Here is a 22,229-nt window from a genome sequence, read left to right as displayed (position 1 = left end):
TTTGTCAGAAGTGACTGTTGTTTTTTAATGAGGCTGATTATAACCTCTTGCCTTTCATTGCTGTTTCCTTAAAACTTTATTTTTCAGAAGCAGACTCACAGATATAGAGAACAAACTAGTGGTTACCAGTGGGGAGAGGGAAGCGGGAGGGGCAATATAGGGGTAGGGGATTTAGAATTACAAACTATTATGTATAAAATAAGCACTGAGTGAAGTAAGTCAGAGAAAGACAAATATCATGTGATATTGCTTATGTATGGAACATAAAGAAATGGTACAAACGAACTTATTTACAAAACAGAAATAGACTCACAGATGTAGAAAACTAACTTATGGTTACGGGGGGGGAGGGGGAGGAAGGGATACGTTGGGAGATTGGGATTGACATATACACCGTACTATATATAAAATAGATAACTAATAAGGACCTACTGTATAGCACAGGGAACTCTCTCAGTACTCTGTAATGACCTATATGGGAAAGAATCTAAAAAAGAGTGGATATATGTTTATGTATAACTGATTCACTTTGCTGTACACCTGAAACTAATACAACATTGTAAATCAACTATGCTCCAATAAAAATTTTTAAAAAAAGCTATGAGGATATATTGTACGATGTGGGGAATATAGCCAATGTTTTATAATTACAAATGGAGCATAACCTTTAAAAATTGTGAATCACTATACTGTACACCTGTAACATATAATATTGTATAGCAACTATACTTCAATTAAAAAAAAAAAAGAAAAAGGCTTTATTTTTGGTAAAGAGCCACTTCTACAAGGGCAGCTCCAAGGAAGAACAGAGGTGAAGTCCAACTAGCAGAGCTCTCAGGAGGTTCTGTATTGTTGCCCCAGCTTTATCTCTCATGTACACATCTTGTTTTTGTTTGTTTTGTTTTTTAGAAATTGTTGTAGTCCTTGTAACGAAATATATACTAGTACAGTCAAACTTTTAACAAACCATTAATGGTTTGTTTAGAGACAACCAAATCCTACAGGCAAACCTGAAGTAGAGAAATGCACTGTATGTTCAGGTTTATTCTAATGTTTGGTTTCTATGAACTCTACTCTCTTTTTCTCAGGGCCCTTATTTTATAGTATTTATTTTCATTTGGAGTTCAATGGCTATTACTCTGAATTTTTACAGTATCTTGTTTTTTGTTTGTTTTTTAAATTTCTAGGTACAACTCATCTCTAGAGAGATTAAACCCTGTATGTGGAAACATTCAAGTTGTGGACTTACTAGAGTTGAGCGTGGTTTATTTTTTTATTTAAAAAAATTTTTTTTAAAATTTTGGTTGCGCCAGGTCTTAGTTGCGGCAGGCGGGCACCTTAGCTGCGGCTCACTGGCTCCTTAGCTATGGCATGTGGACTCCTTAGTTGTGGCATGTGAACTCTCAGTTGTGGTGTGCATGTGGGATCTAGTTCCCTGGCTAGGGATCAAACCCAGGGCCCCTGCATTGGCAGCACAGAGTCTTAACCACTGCACCACCAGGGAAGTCCCTTGAGCGTGTTTAATATCAGGGAACTTAATGGCTGCACAGTGACATGGAGTTACCATTATAAAGTTTGACCCAAACTTCAGGTTTCCTAAACTTTTCAGGAAGAAGGAAACCATAAGTAACCAAAAGGAGTAGCTTACACATGGAAACACACTTCAAAAGGAAGCAGTTCATCTTAGCACATGGGGGTGGGAGTAGGAGAAGGACATGGCAGCCGGCTGTGGGTCTTTGTCAAGAAACTGCTTTGAGCCTTCAGGTTTCTTGGGTTCAGGGCACATTCAGAAAGCCATGCTGGCACAGATCATCAGCAAAAGTATAGGTAGAGATACTCTGGAAGAGAGGAGCAGTGCTGTTGGTCCACAAATGTAGGATCATGGAAAATAATTTAATTGCCTTTGAAGTGGATTGTTTACTAGAAATTTGTTTTAAGTGTTTTGTTTAAATAAAAATCAGAATTTTTAAATTTATATATTTGAATCTTCCCTCATTCCACAAAGAATTCAAGGTAACTTAAATTGCTTAATTATGTCTTAAATATTCTGGATAGTGGAAGAAGGTATAGACTCCTGCAGAGTGAAAAACTGACTTGTGAACTACAGGAAATGATCGACTTTCAAGCATAGAATAAGGAGTGGACTCTGGGAAATTTCACATACTTGGTGGGATGAGAGCAAAGCTACATAGCGTTCCTGTTTTCACTGGGTATTGTGTGTTCTGCTATAGTACATGTTGCCTCTGCTACCACTTTTCTTAAGAGGGTTCCAAATCACCTGTTTTTGTCATATTTAATAAGTCCAATATGAACTGGCCAATTCTAGTTTATTTGCCATGGGAAGAATCTCACTTTAGATTGTACAATTTAGTGGTTGCATTAGTCATTTTGAGTTTTCCTGGTAATGTGTTTTCTCTCAAATTTCTTTTTTTTTTTTTCCGTTTCTGAAATGGACATCCTTTTTTTATAATTAATTAATTTTTATTATTAAAAAAATTTTTTTTGGCTGTGTTGGGTCTTTGTTGCTGTGCACGGCCTTTCTCTTGTTGTGGCGGGCGGGGGTTACTCTTCGTTGCGGTGGGCGGGCTTCTCATTGCGGTGGCTTCTCTTGTTGTGGAGCACGGGCTCTAGGCGTGTGGGCTCAGAAGTTGTGGCTCATGGGCTTAGTTGCTCTACAGCATGTGGGATCTTCCTGGACCAGGGCTCGAACCCGTGTCCCCTGCATTGTCAGGCGAACTCTTAACCACTGTGCACCAGGGAAGTCCCTGAAATGGACATCTTTGTACAATCGCTTCTGAAGCTTTTAAAACTCTTTTACTCTTATATCAGGAGGAGTTTTTACTCATTGCTCTCCCTTTCAGATTTTTTTCATATACTTGAGATCTTTCAATACCTTTTTTGTTTCTTTTTTTTTTAAACATTTTAAAACCAGAGTCCTCCTTTGGTGTTATTCTAGACTATACCATCTGATTCCTCGCAAATTTTGAAAATATATTAATAATTTAATAAAAGCTGCATCAGCAGAATCAGATTTGACCTTTTTCCCCTCAGTAATAAAAGATTCTTAAGATACACAGTTGTCTAGAAAAGTTTAGTTCTGTTTGTAACTGCACTGTCATGCCAACATCTATTGCAACCTGTGGGTACTAGGACAGAGTTTAGTAATTTTTCTTTCACTCAGAATTTCCTAAGCTCTTAAGCATTTTATAGTAGTACTTGATCGATAGATTGCTTTATAGCTATTCATTTGGGTATTTGTTTGTGTGTGTGTGTGTGTGTGTGTGTGTGTGTGCGTGCGTATGTGTATTTATATGCATATATATACCCATATATATATATAAATATATACACTCATCCATTGGTATCCATGGGGCATTGGTTCCAGGACCTCTGCGAATATCAAGATCCCTGGATGCTCAAGTCCTTTATATAAAATGGCATAGTATTTGCCCGTAACCTACACATATCCTCTGTGTGCTTTAAATCATCTCTAGGTTACTTAATGCCTAATGCTAATAATAATAGTTTTGCATACAATGCAAATGCTATGTAAATAGTTACTGGAGCATGGCAAATTCATTTTGCTTTTCGGAACTTTTTGGATTTAAAAAACTTTTTTTTTATCTGCAGTCGGTTGAATTCATGGATGTGGAGGGCTGACTGCTTTATATAAATATATAAAATATAGTGTGTATGTATATATACATATATTCATTTACACACACTATATTCATTAGGGTATTTTTGTGTATGTGTGTATATATACATATACACACAAGTACTATATATACAAAAATGCCATATATAGGTAGTGTTTTCTTTAACTTTTGAAAGTAGATATGTTGCCTTGTATATCTTTTGCATTTCCTTTAACTCCATAGTACTTGGTGGTGTTGAGTAATTGTTATTCTTTCATTTTAGGTGACATAAATATTGCAGCTGTCGTTGGAAACCAACCAGTCTGTGAAAGTACAGATAATGGTGATCTCCCTTCCTATGTGGCGGTATTTATAGAAAAGGAAGTCGGAAATGACCTTAAATCTTTAAAGAAACTTGATAAACTCATAGAACAGATGACAGAAAGTAAAATGCAGTTAGAAGAACAGGCAAGTATTAAAACTCATTGAAACAATATCAGTACTATACTCATTATAATATAATGTAAATATAACCATTAATATATAGGCATTTTTGAAAATATAGATTGTGACAAACAGTCTAATCATTTAAAACTGCTTAATAGGTTTTAAGGACCTACAATGTGCTAGGTGTTTTACAAATTATGTAAAAGAGAAAGTTCCTACTGATAATGATTTATGTCTGACATTTATGTCTGACATTTTCATACAATGACTTTTAATGTGCTTTTAAAAGTAAATTCATGGGATACCAAAATGTTACAACACTATCATTCCAATTTTTTTATATATGCACACATAGGGAGAAAACATTAAAATAAGTATAACATTATAATAATGGTTATTTCTGGGTGGTTGGTTAATAAGTGATTTATTTTCTTTTTTTCTTCTTTAATAAATTTATTTATTTATTTAGCCTGTGTTGGGTCTTCATTGCTGTGAGCAGGCTTTCTCTAGTTGCAGTGAGCTGGGGCTACTCTTCGTTGCGGTGCTCAGGCTTCTCATTGCGGTGGCTTCTCTTGTTGCGGAGCATGGGCTCTAGGTGCCGGGTTTCAGTAGTTGTGGCACACGGGCTCAGTAGTTGTGGCTCGCGGGCTCTAGAGCTCAGGCTCAGTAGTTGTGGCACATGGGCTTAGTTGCTCCGCGGCATGTGGGATCTTCCTGGACCAGGGCTCAAACCCGTGTCCCCTGCATTGGCAGGCGGATTCTTAACCGCTGTGCCCCCAGGGAAGTCCCACAAGTGATTTCTTTATATCTTTTTGTATTTTCAAGTTTTTTTCTTTTTATAATAAACATATTACCTGAAATAATGTTTTAAAAAATCCAGTGGGAGACTTCCCTGGTGGCGCAAACTTCCCTAAAAATTTCCACCCAACCTGCAAAGGTCTGTGCATGAGCCATGCAAGCACAATTGCCTTGCACCCCAAAACCTTCTACTCAAAGTGTGGGAACTTGTAAGAAATGCAGAATCTCAGTCCCTACTTCAGGCCTATTAAGTCTGAATCTGCACTATAACCAGATCTCTAGGTGATTCCTATGCATGTTCAAGTCTGGGAAGCACTGCCTTCGTACACCATTACACCTGGCATCTCTTTTATTGCACTAATCCCACTGTTGAAGGTTTGCCTACATCTCTCTTCCATACCAGCTGAGCTTAAGGGCAGATGCTGTGTCTAATTTATCTGTCAGACCCTAGCACAGTGCCTGGTATAGAGTGTCTAATCAGTGTTGATTAAATTGAAATTCCTTTATAATATTCTTATCATATTGTACTGATGCCTCATATTTGTATATGTTTTTCTATCTGCTGTAAGAAAAATTTATTTAATAAATATCATATCTAAAGGCATTACCTGGGTATCATCTTACCAAGTCAATAGTTCCTTCTCAATCTGGGCTTAAATCAGAATCACCTGGGGAACTTTTGCAAATAGTTACCCAGACTTTTAGTATCAGAGCCTCATTTGTTTCTGAAAGAAAATTATTAGTAGATAAAGCAGGTAAATGTTCTTTGGCTGGACCCTCTGAAAGTGCTGAGCTTCATGATGGTAGATCCAAAGATGTTTACTGGGGGCCCTCCCTACACACCTCCACATAGAGCATTTCATGTTGAGGTTTGGTTAGTACAGGATGCAGAAACCCAACGTTTCTTTTGAAGCTTTTAAATGACAATTTTCATTTCTATTAGAACAAACATGCATTTTGAAGGTAACTAATAAAAAAGAGAAAAAAATGAGAATCTTATCTGATTGCTGCTGTTTTTTATTTTTTGTTTGTTTTTGGTATGGGCAGGTACTTACAGTTTCATCAGAAATCCCTAAAAGAATTCAGAGTGCCTTAAAAAATGCAGAAGAATCAAAGCAATTCCTTAATCACTTTCTGGAGCAAGAAAGCCATCTCTTCAGTTCCATTAACAGCCATCTGCTGACTGCACAGCCCTGGATAGAAGATCTCGGAGCCATGATTAACCAAATTGAAGAGATTGAACGGCATCTTGCTTATCTTAAATGGATTTCACAAATTGAAGAACTGAGGTAAAATAGGCCTCCTTGTTCTCATAATTATTATTTTCCTTTGAGGCTATGTCTTAGAGAGTACGTGCATGCCATTAAATAATTGAGTTAATTAAAGATTATAATAATGTGATTTTACCAGTTACGAAAATAGCATTATGATAATGATTCTTTTCCTTTATTATGAATGAACATAAACTTTTAAGGGAGCTTAATTTGCGTTTGAAAGAAAGTAATCCAAGTAAAAAGTTTTAAGTCCTATAGTTATATTGTGAACACATGATAAAAATGATTATAATGCCAACTCATCAGTGTGGTAATATTCCTCTTTTACCTTTTAGAGACGGTCACTTAATGAAATGGATTGCTTTCTCTATAATTTGAATTTTTTTCAGTGGGTATCACCTAAGAAGAGCTACACAGTATTTATTATTAGATGAAAAACAGAGTCCTGCTGCTTTTGAATAGGGAAAAATAAAGAAATACAGTGGACCCCTGAACAACGCAGGGGTTAGGAGCATCAGCTCTCCTCAGCTGTCAAATCTGCATCCAACTCATAGTCAGCCCTCTGTATCCACGATTCCTCCCTATCCTTAGCTCCACATTCACGGATTCAACCAACCAGGGATTGTGTACTACTGTAGTATTTACTACTGAAAAAAATCAGTGTATAAGTGGACTCGTGCACTTCAAACCCATGTTCCTCAAGGGTCTATTGTAACTCTTTTTGAATTAAATACATATCACTGGTAGTTGATTGTGAGTGTCTGGTATTGCCTTTCAAACAAGCTATATTAACATTTCTACCTACATTGGTAGATTTTTTGGTTTCATGATTTAAATTCTGAAAATAGCTATAAAAGACAAAATCTGGGGACTTCCCTGGTGGCGCAGTGGTTAAGAAGCCACCTGCCAATGCAGGGGACAGGGTTCGTGCCCTAGTCTGGGAAGATCCCACATGCTGCAGAGCAACTAAGTCCCTGCGCCACAACTACTGAGCCTGCGCTCTAGAGCCCGCGAGCCACAACTCCTGAGGCCGTGTGCCACAACTACTGAAGCCCGTGCACCTAGAGCCCGTGCTCCGCAACGAGAGAAGCCACCACAATGAGAAGCCCTCGCACTGCAACGAAGAGTAGCCCCCGCTCACCACAACTGGGGAGAAGCCTGCACGCAGCAATGAAGACCCAACACAGCCAATAAGTAAATAAATAAATGAAAAATTTAAAAAACAAGACAAAATCTGTTAAAAAACTTAGTAAGAATGACTAGGAAAGGAGAAGAACGAAAAATGAGAGAATGAGCGTAGGGGAAGGCCAAAAGGGCTGTCAGAAATAGAATAATACACACGTGAGATTAGTATGATTGTTGAGGCCTGAAGCAGTGATGGTGGAAAACAAAGGCCGCTCGTGTTGGAGGGAGAAGGGAAAGTACTAGTGCATAGTGGAGATGGGCAGGGTGGCAGTACACATTCCTGCGCTTGAGGGTGCTGTGCCCACCCAGCAGCGTAACCGAAGCGTGGCACTCAGCAGGGGATGAGAGTCCCAGCTTACTCTCACCTAGCAAAGTGGCCAGGCCTGGGTAGGATGTACACAGGCTGCCTAGAGGGAGAGCACTTCCGACCCCTGAACTGAGATTAATTATTGAAAAGGTTAAATTTTGTTCCTATTCTGGCTTAAGATATGGAATGTTATTTTCATCAAAAGAAACATTTCAGTTTTAAATGTTTTGTTTTATTTAGCCAATATGCAAAATGGTAGTCATGGGCTGAATGAATCCTGAAGATAGGTTGTATTTGGCTTCTTTTAAAGAATTTGATTAATTGGTTTGATTTTACATGGAAATCTTGATTTCTGGATTCTCTTGAAAAATTTTAAGATTTGGCTACATTGGACCTACACTCCAGTGTGGCAGCACTTGGCTGGAGCCTTAGGATGGGGTATGTGCCTTTTAGCTTGTCCTAGTCCCCGCCCACTTTGCTTTTTTCATTTACTGTGCCCATCAGGCCTTGCGAGGCATTTGAGTTTGCTACCCTTGCTGTAGAGCTTAGCTTAAATTTTGTCTGCAACTTGGCTAACAGTAACTTGAAAGGACTAGACTCTGAGGTGCCACCTCCCTAAGTTTCCTATAATCCAGTTTAGCTGGGCAAAGTAGGTAAAAATTGAAGTCTACCATATTTGACCTTACCAGATGCCACCCACATTCTCCCCTTTGGATTAAGATATGACAGACTTCTGTCAAAGACAGATTTATTAGAAATGAGTGGTGCCTGAGGGAATGTGACAAAGGAAAATTCTTTTACCTTGGGAGGGGTGGGAAGGGAAAGGTGGAGGGAGGTATCCTGAACACAGGCCACTGTTCTTAGAAGGATGCTGAATTTGAGGACTCCAGGCTCCCAGAGACTTGCGTATCAGGTAAAAAAGCCACTACAAGGTGGCGCTTCCTTCTTTCTTGGATGTAGCTTTATATAAAGCAGGAGGAAACAGCAGTTTTTCCACATTTGGCATTATTGTGGACAAACTGTCTTTACAGTTTGTTTTGCCTTGTTTTGCAGTGATAACATTCAGCAGTATCTGATGACCAATAACGTCCCAGAGGCAGCTTCTACTCTGGTCTCCATGGCAGAACTTGACATCAAGCTTCAGGAATCATCCTGTACTCATCTTCTTGGGTTCATGAGAGCCACTGTTAAATTCTGGCATAAAATTCTCAAGGACAAGCTTACAAGGCAAGAAATTTATCCATATTTCATGGTAATTGCTTTCAGATGGATATTTGGTGCTCACGGTATTTTACTGCAATATTTGTGTCACTTTTCTGTTACAGTGACTTTGAGGAAATTTTAGCACAGCTTCATTGGCCATTCATCGCACCCCCTCAGTCTCAAACTGTTGGCATAAGTCGACCAGCCAGTGCCCCTGAGATATACAGTAACTTGGAGACACTATTTTCTCAGCTCCTGAAACTACAAACCTCGTATCTTTGTTGGAGTTAAAACTCACTAAAATTTCTTTTTTCTAGAGTGGATTTGTGGCCAGAGAGTAAAGTGACCAGAGAGTAAAGCTTTCTGAAAGTGGCCAGGGAGTAGTGGGTTTGGACTTGATCTCTGTATTCCCATGGACTGTTCTCCTTCCACATAAATTGCATGTGGGTGGGAGGGCTGTGAGGAGTTCTGAAATGCATGACTGTAAAAGTTTGCATCACATATAGGTCTCATGGGACAATCAAAAAAATGGGCAAATGGGAAGAAACCTTAGTAACTTAGTACTAATTTAATAGCACGATTACTTGAATATGTTTCCTTACTACTTATTATTCTTTATTTTAGGAAAGACAGATTAATTCTAATAACATTTTTCATGTACTTTTTACTGAAGTCATGTAAAGTTAGACTACATATTATCTGTATTATAATTAATTTTACTTAGTATCATATATGTCTCTTGTGTGTATACACATACGTGTGTGTGTATATACATACACATACGTGTGTGTATACATACATATACGTGTGTGTGTGTATATACACACATATACATATGCTTTTCTTTTTCCTTGACTTGACTATGTCAGAGATGAATTACTTACTGAGACAAAACAACTTCCAGAAAAATACTCTCTTCCTGCATCCCCTGCTGTCATCCTGCCCATCCAGATTATGCTGACTCCCCTTCAAAAGAGGTTCAGGTATCACTTCAGAGGGAACCGACAAACTAATGTTATAAGCAAGGTGTGCTTTGCCAATTCTTGCCCTTGGTTTTTATTAATAGCAAATGTTAAGGCTTTCTGTACTTCTGCTGCTTTGAGTTAAAATCTGATTCTATTCACATTTCTGTTTTTCTCTGAAGAGCTAAATTCCTGTTTTGCCACTACCCTTTATAGATATATTTTGGGACTTGTGTTGATTTGTTGTAGGAATCAGCTCACTCACTAGCACATCATCTGACCAGTTTCTGAAGTTTCCCCTGGGGTGTGCTGTAGCATTTGCTGTGGCACTTTTTACAACTGGCTCTACATGTGTTCCACTGTGCAGATTGCTCCTTCAGGTTTATAAATATATCAGAAAGAAAAGTGAGAATCAAAAGATAGTAGAGCATTAGTTTTTGAGTAGAAGTGCTGATGCTAAAATGATTTGTAGCTGTGTAAGACAAAGTATGGGGATAAGTGACAGGAATGGCTTTGAGGAAATTATCACCAACATTTTAGTTGAGGGACTATACCCATGTGTACTGGGCATACTGTTGAGATTTTTTTCTTTAATTTGATCAGAAAAACAATCACTGACAACTGTTTTCAATGAAATTTGATTGAATTTGTTGAGAATTATAACCTTGGGAGTTGCTAGGGGGTGGATACTATTCTTGAGTCTTGCTACATCTAATGCAGTGCAAGTAGCAGAGGGATTCGGTAAGTGTTTTTTTTTTTGTAATAGGGTCTTGTTTTATTTTTAAAATATATATTCTTAATTTCTCGGTGTTTTGAAGTAAATGTTATTAAATGCCAGATTACACCAGGCATTGTATGTGTCATCTATAAATGAGTTTATAGGCTTTATAGAATATTAAAGGAATCAAGGGATAGGCAGTTACATCTGTATAGGAAGGGAGTAGAGTGGCAATGGATTTCTGGTTCTTAAATTCAGCTTGTTCTTTTGTACTTCATGGTTCTCCTCCTTTTTTGGATGGGGTGTTGGTGGAAAGAAAAGTAGAACCTATTAGTAAGTGTAAGTGAGACAAAACAATAAACCTAAACTGTAGAGAGGCAGTGATCGTTTGAAGTAAGAAAATTGTGAGTTATATTGTTGCTTCCTGAAGTGTGGTTCCAGTGGTCCTAGTACTATGACATCAAGCCTGAACTATGCAGCCCCCGAGAGTAGCTACTGCCCCTTTTTCATTTCTGTATTCCCAGCATCTAGCACACAGCAGGGTTTTACCTTTCAGTAAATGTTCTAGAATTCCTGTCCAGCAAAACTTGGAAGGTTTATAGAATCATCTCTAGGGACAGTTTAAAAAGCTGCATACTTATATTACTCTTCTATAATTATACCTGTTTTAAAGCATTTGTATTTCTTGTAATGCAGACCAGCCAAATTTTTTTTCCTAATTTAGGTTTTGAAAAAACAAAACAGAAGATGGTCATGTTTAGAAATTATTTTGGAATGTTATTTCAAAAAAATATATAATATTTATACTTTACATATTTCTAAAGTACTAGGTTTTAAATATTTATGGCATTGTAAATTTATGAGTTTACTTTCATAAGCCACATTATTGAAATTTATTGGGAGTACATTGGGAAACATTTGATTATTAAGCCTTGCATGAATTTAAAGTTCAGAGTAGAAACTGTGCTCTTACATATAGGAATTTTCAACTAATTTTTGTAAGTACTGTGTGTCTACAATAAATAGAGACATTTAACTGTAACTTTGCAGTTGGAATGACTTAAGAATTCAAACTGTTTACCTCCTTCCTCAGCCCGAATGGTACTTGGCTCAGGTACTTATGTGGATTGGGAACCACACTCAGTTTCTGGATGAGAAGATTCAGCCAATATTAGACAAAGTAGGCTCTTCGGTGAATGCAAGGGTAAGAGACTTTGTCCAAAGCATTTCCGTTTTAGAGTTGTAGGTGTCCATGAATAACTTGTCATTTTCATTACCTTATGCTTATGTATATTTTTGTAGCTTGAATTTTCTCGGGGCCTTATGATGCTGGTTCTTGAAAAGTTAGCTGCTGATATTCCTTGTCTGCTCTATGATGACAGTCTCTTCTGTCATTTGGTGGATGAGGTGCTTTTGTTTGAAAGAGAACTACACAGCGTTCATGGCTATCCCAGCACTTTTGCTAATTGTATGCATATTCTGTCAGAAGAGACCTGTTTTCAGAGATGGTTGACTGTGGAGAGAAAATGTAAGTGCTCACGTGGCTGTGGGGTGGGGAGAGATGCCTCTTTTTGCGTATATAAGTTTTCTCCAGTTCTGGGTAGAAACTAGAGCCATCTATATTTTTCTTGGTTAGGGTTTACCAAGTTGCCTTCAGAGATCATCTTATTTTCTTTTCTTCCCATCAAGCTTCAGTTTTTCCCAGAATTGCACTCTACAGGTTTCTAGGGTAGAATATTCAAGCCAGTACAGTATATAGTTAACTGTTTTATAGATTTTACGTATAGTATTTCTGTTCTTGCTGGAATCATATTGGATGTGGCTTGTCTAGTGAGTGTAACTATTTTGAAGATTTGGGGTAGGTACGGCAGGGAGAAGTAAAATATCTCATTTAACCCTAGAATAGAGCACGTTAAATATAGTACAACTAGTAGGAGGTTATAGATTTATTTTTTCATGAAAGGTACCATTCCTAAGAGATTATGAGTTGAAAGATTAGGAATTTGTAATGTAACAATCTGTAACTAGTTGTTTGACATAATCCTTTTTCCTGCTTATCAGTTGCTCTTCAAAAAATGGACTCAATGCTCTCGTCAGAAGCTGCCTGGATATCCCAATATAAGGATATCACTGATGTGGATGAGATGAAAGTTCCAGACTGTGCAGAGACGTTTATGACACTACTCTTGGTTATAACTGGTAAGTATAGTCTTTTAAGATACAACTTTGTTTTTTTTTAAAAGTACTGACTCTTAACAGACTTGTGGTTGCCAAGGGGTGGGGTGGGGTGGGGTGGGGGGATGGATTCCATTATGTGATAAACCATAATGGAAAAGAATATGAAAAAGAATGTATATATGTATAACTGAGTCACTTTGCTGTATAACAGAAATTAAATACAATGTTGTAAATCAACTATACTTCAATACATAAAATTTTAAAAAGTCAATGAAAGTACTGATTCTTCACATGGTACTTTTCAAGTAGTTTGACAAAATATATAGTGGTTATTGTAATACCTTCAAATTCAGTTTCTATTTTGGCAGAACTCTAGCACAGCATTCCAGCTTTTAGATTTTTAGTAATCTAAATAAGATCTTAAACATTAGTTTCCATGAGGGGAAAATTCCTGAATCGTTACATAAAAACAAATAAGAATTTAATTTTATTACCTGAAATCTCTTGCCTTTCAACTTTTTGAGTGTCTTCAGTAAATGGTGATTGACCTAAATTTTATATATTATTTTCTTCACCTCGATATATCAAAGATTGTAGAACAGTAAAATAATAAAGTAACTTTAGGGATTGGAATAGTAATAGGACCTCTTCTTATGGTGCAAGAATGTTCTGGCTGGAGGGTGGCCCAGCCGCCTCTAGCCCTGGTTTGTCTGCAGCCATCCATGTTGCCCCAGGGCACTGCAGGCCTGCTGGTTCTCCAGGTGCCACTGAGCCCTCACTGCCATTATCCTGCAGTGTCTTGTCCATTGCTTGGGCCTGTCTAGTAACCTGAAGAGGTGTCATTCCAGGCCAGTCAGTAAATTCTATATTCTAACTGTAAGAAAGATATGAAAAACACTAAAATACAAAAAAATTTAGCAAAACTGATTAAAAAAAATTTTATTATGGAAATTTTCTAATATATATAAAAGTAGCATATCGAACCCTCAGGTATCTGTTACTAAGGTTTAAAACTATCACTTTTCTATTATGTGTTTTTCTCCCCCCAAAATCCAGATTTTTTCCCCTGAAGTATTTTAGAGAACATTTCAGACATCTTAGCATTTCACCTATAAATCCTTAACTATGTATCTCTTTTAACCTACCCTAGTTCCTCCTTCCTTTTTTAAAAAATGTCATTTATTTGTTGAAGAAATAGAATAGTTTTGGTATATAACTTTCTCATATGCCTTTTTAAAATATTGAGATATAACTTTTTAAATTGCAGTATAGTTAATTTACAATGTGTTAGAAGCATAACTCATATACAGTGAAATGCATAGATCTTTAGTGTACAGATCAATGAGTTTTGACAAATACCAATACTTGGGAAACCGACGTACTTAGAGAGTTTAGAAATGGATCCATACTTGAATGGTCAATCGATTTTTGACAAAGGCACCAAAGCCAGTCAGTAGGAAAAACCTATAACTATGTCATGGATGGTACCATAAACCTTCATATGTCTTGTTAACTTTCTCCACAGACAGATATAAAAATCTTCCCACAGCTTCCAGAAAGCTGCAGTTCCTGGAGTTACAGAAGGACTTAGTAGATGATTTTAGGATACGATTAACTCAGGTGATGAAAGAAGAGACTAGAGCTTCCCTTGGCTTTCGATATTGTGCAATTCTTAATGCCGTGAACTATATCTCAACAGTACTAGCAGATTGGGCTGACAATGTTGTAAGTTAATCTTTTATATTAAGTAATATATTAGTAACTTCAACAGTTTTGCCTTTTGAAATCTGTTGAATCTGTAGCAAGCAAGTTAGGCAGAATCACAGTTGGGCCAAACTTAGGAGGTGTGATTAAAGTACATATTTTTCTCATTCAAGTCTCAAACGGTTAAATAATCCTGATATTTTAATCACTGGAGAAGCCATCTTTTCGTGAAATTGTTGTTTATAAAGTGAACCATTTTCCTTTTTTAGACTCTGAACTTGGTAAATGTCATGAATAGTAATTGCCATCTCGCGAAAAGCTAAGATTGTGTAATGGTGTCAAAATCAATAAAGTTCAAGACTTTAAGGAAAATAAAAGAATAACATTTGATACCTTTTTAGTGCCTTCGAAACATAAATTATGAAATCATAAAAACAGAAACATTTTTTAACCTATTTCATACATTAAAAAATTATTTAATACTTTGTTTATTTTCAAACATATTCAAGAGTGAATAGAATGGTAAAACGAACTCCCATGTGCCTATCACCCAGCTTTTTTTTTTTTTTTTTTAAATTTGGCTGTGCCACATGGCATATGGGATCTTAGTTCCCCAACCAGGGATTGAACCCGCACCCATCCTGCATTGGAAGTGTGGACTGGACTACCAGGGAAGTCCTCACCCAGCTTCTTATACCAACTGTGTTTCATTTAAACCTTTGCTCTACCCCCATGTGTGATTATTTTGAAGTAGATCTCAGATACATTTCGTGGTAAATATTTTCATATGTATCTCTAAAAGATAAGAACACCTTTTTTAAAAACACACCACCAGGGGACTTCCCTGGTTGTCCAGTGGTAAAGAATCCGCCTTCCAGTGCAGGGGACGCGGGTTCAATCCTTGGTTGGGGAACTAAGATCCCGCATGCCGCGGGGCAACAAAGCCCGCGTGCCACAACTATTGAGCTTGCATGCCTCAATGAGAGAGCCCGCATGCCGCAACTACAGAGCCCACATGCCCTGGAGCCCGCACACCACAACTAGAGAGAAAAAACCCGCACGCCACAACTAGAGAGGAGCCCGCGTGCTGCAATGAAAGATCCCGCATGCCCCAACTAAGACCTGATGTAGCCAAAATAAATAAATAAATAAATATTTTTAAAAAAATACCGTTATCACATCCAAAAAAATTAACTAATTTCTTACCCTGGAAGGTATATTTTAAATAAATCTAAAAATCAAACCCTGGATTTAGTAACAAGTACTGTGAAAGGCCTTTTACCTCCAAGGATTTTACTTATCCTTCCTTTCTCCATGCAGACTCCATGTGTTGGCAGATTTGATCTGCCTAAATATAATTAACTAGTACTTTAGTTTTACTCTTTTTATTAATCCAAGGAATATATTGGTGATCAGGGCTTTTGGTAACCAGATTTTCTAATATGTACTTCCAACTAAAAGTGAAGAAACGTAATTAGTCTTTATAGCCTTAACATAAATAGATTAATTCCTTTAGCTGTTTTAGATATTAAAATGATTGCAGAGGGCCTCCAAGACCTCCTTTTTTTTTTTTTTTTTTTTTTTTTGCGGTACGCGGGCCTCTCACTGTTGTGGCCTCTCCCATTGCGGAGCACAGGCTCCAGACGCGCAGGCTCAGCGGCCATGGCTCACGGGCCTAGCCGCTCTGTGGCATGTGGGATCTTCCCGGACTGGGGCACGAACCCGTGTCCCCTGCATCGGCAAGCGGACTCTCAACCACTGCGCCACCAGGGAAGCCCCAAGACCTCCTTCTTGAACAGGGTGTTCTCAGGTTAGGAATCACTGTTCTAAGATCATATGTGTGGATACAAAAATCCAGCAAGGCCCATGAAGTACATTTCATGGCAGAAAGCATTAACACAGGATTAAGATGACCATAAAACAGTAAAATATACATTTAATGGTGAAAAAACTATACTGAGTATAAAGAATATGAAGACACATTATAAATATAAGTATTATGTGTATAATTGTGTCATTAAATGAAAGTAGGAAAATAAAACAACTATAATTTTAACTAAAGACTTAAAAACATCCCTTTTAAAATGTGATAAAGTGGGAACTGAATAATTACAGACTTAAATAATTAGAAGGACTGATTAACTGGAGATTGGTGGTAAGTCCACAGTATACTAAGGGAAACACAATTTTTGAGTGTGTCCAGCTGAGTCACAAATATGAACGAAGGTAAATTAAAATTTCTATACATTGTCAAATCTTAATGTAATAAAACAAAAAATAAAAGCAGAAATGAAATATAGCCACACACAGGCATTTAAAATATTCAATGCCTGAGTTAGAAAGTCTAGAAAACATGACAAGAATGTATTTTAAATTATGAATTTATGATAAAAAATTATATACTGCTAGCACATTATATAGAAGATATTTTCCTTTACTGTGAAAGAAAAAACAAAATGAAAAAGTCTTTATCAGGGTAATAAGCCAAAAAAATAGGAAACAAAAATAAATATACTAATAACAGATACAAACAAGATAAATATCTAATAAACACAATCATAGTTTACTCTAATCTGGACTCTTTGGTTGGGACTTTGTAATTACTTAAAGCCTTTTCTACAAAAATGTTAACTGAAATACATGTGCATATCATTCTGCTGAGCAAGGAAAATAATCATTTCATAAAATGAATATAAGTGGAGTGTAATGATGAATGCATCTATCTTTATAAAGTCACCTAATCAGAATACATTCATTCATTATGTACTTTTATGTGTCATGTTCCTAATTTTAGTAAGTGCTTTTATTCACTCACCCCACCACAGCGCTCCATTTTCTGCTAAGCTTTTTCGTGAAACAAATTGTCATTCTTGCTGCTTATGCCAGTGATTTTAATAAGAGACTCATTCAGGACCACATGTTTAGCTTCAATGAAATATTTGTGGAACATCATTAACTACTTTACTCAGTGCCATAGTCTGTTAACAAAGATGAATTGGCCATCATCCCTAGCCTTAGAAAATTTATGAGTTGACTCTTCAAGTCATGAATGAATTTTGTGTTTGGTATGTTACTATGGTACAAATTCTGTTTAACATCAAAAATCATTTACGGCTTCCCTGGTGGCGCAGTGGTTAAAAATCCGCCTGCCAATGCAGGGGACATGGGTTCGATCCCTGGTCTGGGAAGATCCCACATGCCGTGGAGCAACTAAGCCTGTATGCCACAAATACTGAGCCTGAGCTCTAGAACCCGCAAGCCACAACTACTGAGCCCACGTGCCACAACTACTGAGCCCACGTGCCACAAATACTGAAGCCTGTGCGCCTAGAGCCCATGCTCCACAACAAGAGAAGCCACGACTATGAGAAGCCCGCGCACGCAATGAAGAGTAGCCCCTGCTCACCGCAAGTAGAGAAAGCCAGCACACAGCAACGAAGACCCAACACAGACAAAAATAATTAATTAATTAAAAAATCATTTAATCACATTCACAGTCCTTCAGCCTGTGAATGCTCTAAATAAAAATCATGTAAGCTCTTGTATTACACAGAAAAAAGTAGAGTTCACCTTCCATTCATTTAGATTCTCCACTAACAGCTGTCTGTCCATTGCCAGACTGTGCTAACCCTGACATAACCCAGCCATTCAGAATTAGGAATGTTTCAGTCATAGGTGACAGAAACCCAGATTCACGCTGGCCTAAGTAGGGGAGTGCGGTGGCGTGAGGAGGTGAGGAATTTGTGTAACTGAAAGGATTAGGCAGGGCTGCTCTAAAGTTGTTCATTCCTGGCTTCACTCGTAGGCCGGCTCTGGTAAGTATGACCATGGGTGGCTCCAGGCTTCCATGGTCCATAAGCAGGCTCAAAAGGACACTGCCACTTCCCTGCCAGCTTCAGCAGAAATGCCAAGATGGCCTCTCACATGTCATCCCTGAATAATCCCTAGTAGCCATGCCCAGTCTCCTCTTAATAGACATTTAGGTTGTTTTTAACGTTTTGCTAATTACCCACAGCGTTGTTTTCCTGTAGGGCAGAAAGAATAATACTAATTCTACCTAAAATAATACTGTACAAAAATGACATTTTAATTCTCTTAACTCATATATCTTCTAGGTTTACTACAGCTCTCAATCTGTGTCTAGAAAAACATGAGCACTTAAAGAAGGTAGCCGTTAGGGGAATGCAAATCAAAACCACAATGGGATGCCACTTCATACAAACTAGGATGGCTGTAATAAAAAAGACGCAGTAACAGTTATTAGCATGACGTAGAGAAATCTGAACCCTCACTCACCGCTGATGGGAATGTAAAATGGTACAGTTGCTGTGGAAATAGTCTGGCAGTTCCTCAAAAGGTTAAACACAGATTTACTATAGAATCCTGCAATTCTACTCCTAGGTATATATCCAAGAGAAATGAAAACGTATGTTTGTGCAGAAACTGTACACAAATGTTCATAGCAGTATTATTCATAAAAGTGTAAACAACCCAAATGTCCGTCAACTAATGAATGGGTAAATATAATGGAATATCATTTGGCTATAAAAAGAAATGAAATACTGATATATATTACAACATCGTTGAACCTTGAAAACATTATACTAAGTGAAAGAAGCTAGTCACAAAGAACCATAGGTTGTATGAATCCATTTATATGAAGTGTCCAGAACAGGCAGGTCTAGAGACAGAAAGGAGATTCGTGGTTGCCCAGGAACAAGGTGGGGGTGGGGTGGGGAACCACTAGGAGGGGGTTGGGGGATGATGGCAGAGAGTGTGAGATTTCTTTGTGGGGTAATGAAAACGTTCTAAAATTGTGGTGACAGATGCACAACTCTGAATGTACTAAAAGCCACTGAACTGTATACTTTATTTTTTTAAATTTCTTTATGGCTGTGTTGGGTCTTCACTGCTGCACATGGGCTCTCTGTAGTTGTGGCGAGTGGGGGTTTCTCATTGAGGTTGCTTCTGTTGTTGCAGAGCATGAGCTCTAGGCACGCCAGCTTCAGTAGTTGTGGCACGTGGGCTCAGTAGTTGTGGCTCATGGGCTCTAGAGCTCAGGCTCAGTAGTTGTGGCGCACGGGCTTCATTGTTGCGCGGTACTGTGGGATCTTCCTTGACCAGGGCTCGAACCTGTGTCCCCTGTGTTGGCAGGTGGATTCTCATCCACTGCTCCACCAAGGAAGTCCCCAAACTGTATACTTTAAATGGGTGAATTGTACGGTACATGAGTTACATCTCAAGCTGTTAAAAAAAAAGGTATCTTAAACATGTTAACATATTTTTGCTTTCAGTTCTTTCTACAACTTCAACAGGCAGCATTGGAAGTCTTTGCAGAGAATAACACTCTCAGTAAATTGCAGCTGGGGCAACTGGCCTCTATGGAGAGCTCTGTCTTTGATGACATGATTAACCTGTTAGAGCGTTTAAAGCATGACATGCTGACCCGGCAAGTAGACCATGTTTTTAGAGAAGTTAAAGATGCTGCAAAATTGTATAAAAAAGAAAGGTAAGTCCTCTGTACTTTCTTATAAGTCAACTCTCAACTCCAGTTTGATAGAAGTTAAAAGGTGACATGCAGTCAGATTTCCAAAGTGTCTAGATAGCACAGAGCTTGGCCTTTTGCACTCCAGACTTTTAACTGTTTCTAAAATATATTCAGACATTCTTAATCAGAATAAACTGATCATAACTTAACCTTCAGATGTGTCTGTAAGTCCAGCGAGCTGGTGTCTGGCATGGGGCCGAATGCCTAGCCTGTCACCCATTGACAAAGCAAGGTGCTGCTGTAGTACCTGTGCATGCCTGTGCTATAGTTTAGTCCACTCTCATGATTCCTGTGACATCTGTTACCTCCCAGACGGTGAGCTTCTTGAGTGCAGGCAATGTCTGTCCTAGCAGTCCTGTCACACAGAGGACTTGTTATCAGTTTGGAAGTGTTATTAGTCCCTGTTGTTTTGCTGAAAATTAGAGTGTAAAATTAGCTGATGTCTTAAATGTAAATGCATTTTACATTTTAACTCTTATATCAGTAAGTCATATTAAAACTGGGGATTTAAAAAACTTATCATCCTCATTAAGTAAAGAGTATTTCATTGAGAACTACAATATAAACATAGGTACAGGGAATTCCCTGGCGGTCCAGTGGTTAGGACTAAGCACTTTCACTGCCAGGGCCTGGGTTCAGTCCCTGGTCAGGGAACTAAGATCCCACAAGCTGTGTGGCGTGGCCAAAAAATAAAATTAAATAAATAAGCAAACAAACGTAAGTACATTTATTTTCTGAAAGAGCTTTTAATGTTGGGCTGCACATTTTTTCTTACCCAAAATGCCCCAGGACAGTGCACTTCCCCACATTTAAAATGATTTGTTAAATCTTTAAAAATACAGAGAGATGAAAAATTTCATAATAAAAATTAATGTGCTTCAGGCAGTGCTGTTTCTGTTTTTTTCCAGGTGGTTGTCCTTGCCATCGCAGTCAGAGCAGGCAGTGATGTCCCTGTCCAGTTCGGCTTGCCCCTTACTGCTTACTTTACGAGACCGTTTACTGCAATTGGAGCAGCAGCTCTGCTTCTCCTTATTTAAAATCTTCTGGCAAATGCTTGTAGAGAAGCTGGACATATACATCTACCAAGAAGTAAGTAAGAGTAGACTGTATGTTGGGTTGTGATGATAGAGGCAACTGCTATATGAATTGTCCTTTTTTTCAGATAATTCTTGCCAATCACTTCAATGAAGGAGGAGCAGCTCAGCTGCACTTCGATATGACTCGGAATCTTTTCCCTTTGTTTTCCCACTATTGCAAGAGGCCAGAAAATTATTTTAAACAGTAAGTGCAATATTTAACAATTAATTTTGATGTATCAAATTGTTAGAGGAAGTTGATTCATTTTTTAACAGCTTTAGGGTTCCAGTGATGTTAAATATATATTGCATCAGTTAACAGTTTAAAGTATTCATTATGTACCAGTAATACAAGATGTGACCCATGACCCCAAAAACTTGACCAGAACTGGATACAAATGATATGTTGGCCTTTGTTTTCTAATATTTGGTGTAATGCTCCTATGTGCTTATTACTGGGAAATAAATAGAAAATGAAAGCAAATGCAGTTCTGCCATATTCAATAAATAGAAGAAATTTGAAATATATTTAGTACTGAATAACAGGCCAGGCCTGAAGAAAATTTGTTTTCTTAAACATTTGATATTAATTTTGGTTCTAAGTATAATTATAAATGGATGTAAGAGAATTCTTACAAGCATTTTTAGAAATTGTTGATGTAAAATTTAAATTATTTAGGTTTTTGAGATTATAAAGTATTCCTTTTAAACAGATAAAATGAAAGTTTTTTTGCTCATTTCAGTAAGGTATCTATTTCTGCTTCTTTTTAGTATTCTACCTTTCTGCTTTTATTTTGTCCCTTAATTTTCTCTTTTCCTGTATCCTAATGTACCTAAAGTCTTAGCTACATTTAATAGACTGTTACTATCAAGTATCACATTTTGGGAAATAATGGATACATACTGAAATCAATGATCCTATTACCTTATAGTAATCTAATGAAATATAAACTCTGTACATATATAGTCAAAACACATTAAAAGAGCCAAATAGCTAATCTATAAATAGTTTTTATAAACTATAAATGATATGATCTAGCAGTGCAGGGTAGTTGTTTAGTTTTTCAAAATGAAATTGTTACAGGGTAATATGGGATGATATAGATAATGGAGATCTCATTTACCTGCAGCTTTTTTTTTTTTTTTTTTAAACAGTGTAAAAGAAGCCTGTATTGTTTTGAATTTGAACAC

General features: G+C 37.5%; 2 protein-coding genes across 6 annotated transcripts in view; one reads left to right on the top strand and one right to left on the bottom strand.

The window, feature by feature from the left end:
• ATXN7L1 (ataxin 7 like 1) overlaps nucleotides 1-22,229 on the bottom strand; it is a 360,884-nt gene that overhangs the window by 64,832 nt on the left and 273,823 nt on the right. For 2 of the 5 annotated variants that reach the window (XM_073810163.1, XM_033862913.2), the window contains one exon: nucleotides 20,685-21,210. The exons of 2 other annotated variants lie outside the window; for them this stretch is intronic. Coding sequence is in view for 1 of the 3 variants with exons in the window: in XM_033862913.2 (XP_033718804.1) it covers nucleotides 21,144-21,210 (67 nt within the window). In the remaining 2 variants the exon portion in view is untranslated. Of the gene's footprint in view, nucleotides 1-20,684; nucleotides 21,211-22,229 lie in introns of those variants that run through there. One more of the 5 variants, XM_073810164.1, reaches the window with a different exon arrangement.
• Nucleotides 3,929-21,084, top strand: RINT1 (RAD50 interactor 1). The gene is made up of 11 exons (XM_033862914.2): nucleotides 3,929-4,106; nucleotides 5,931-6,172; nucleotides 8,703-8,876; nucleotides 8,975-9,124; nucleotides 9,722-9,878; nucleotides 11,626-11,736; nucleotides 11,835-12,060; nucleotides 12,594-12,731; nucleotides 14,236-14,435; nucleotides 19,709-19,923; nucleotides 20,871-21,084. The coding sequence occupies exons 1-11, from the start codon at nucleotides 4,074-4,076 to the stop codon at nucleotides 21,082-21,084; spliced, it is 1,860 nt and encodes a 619-aa protein (XP_033718805.2). The 5' UTR covers nucleotides 3,929-4,073.

Source organism: Tursiops truncatus, chromosome 9, assembly GCF_011762595.2.
Source record: "Tursiops truncatus isolate mTurTru1 chromosome 9, mTurTru1.mat.Y, whole genome shotgun sequence".
NCBI lineage: Eukaryota > Metazoa > Chordata > Mammalia > Artiodactyla > Delphinidae > Tursiops > Tursiops truncatus.
The sequence above is the reverse complement of the archived record's forward strand: the minus strand, read 5'-3'. Positions and strand labels throughout refer to the sequence as shown.

Coding starts and splice junctions, on each gene's coding strand:
- RINT1 (XM_033862914.2), top strand. CDS start 4,074: ATGACAGAAAGTAAAATGCAGTTAGAAGAACAG. Junction 12,061..12,593: donor GTTGACTGTGGAGAGAAAAT/GTAAGTGCTCAC, acceptor CCTGCTTATCAG/TTGCTCTTCAAAAAATGGAC. Junction 12,732..14,235: donor ACTACTCTTGGTTATAACTG/GTAAGTATAGTC, acceptor CTTTCTCCACAG/ACAGATATAAAAATCTTCCC.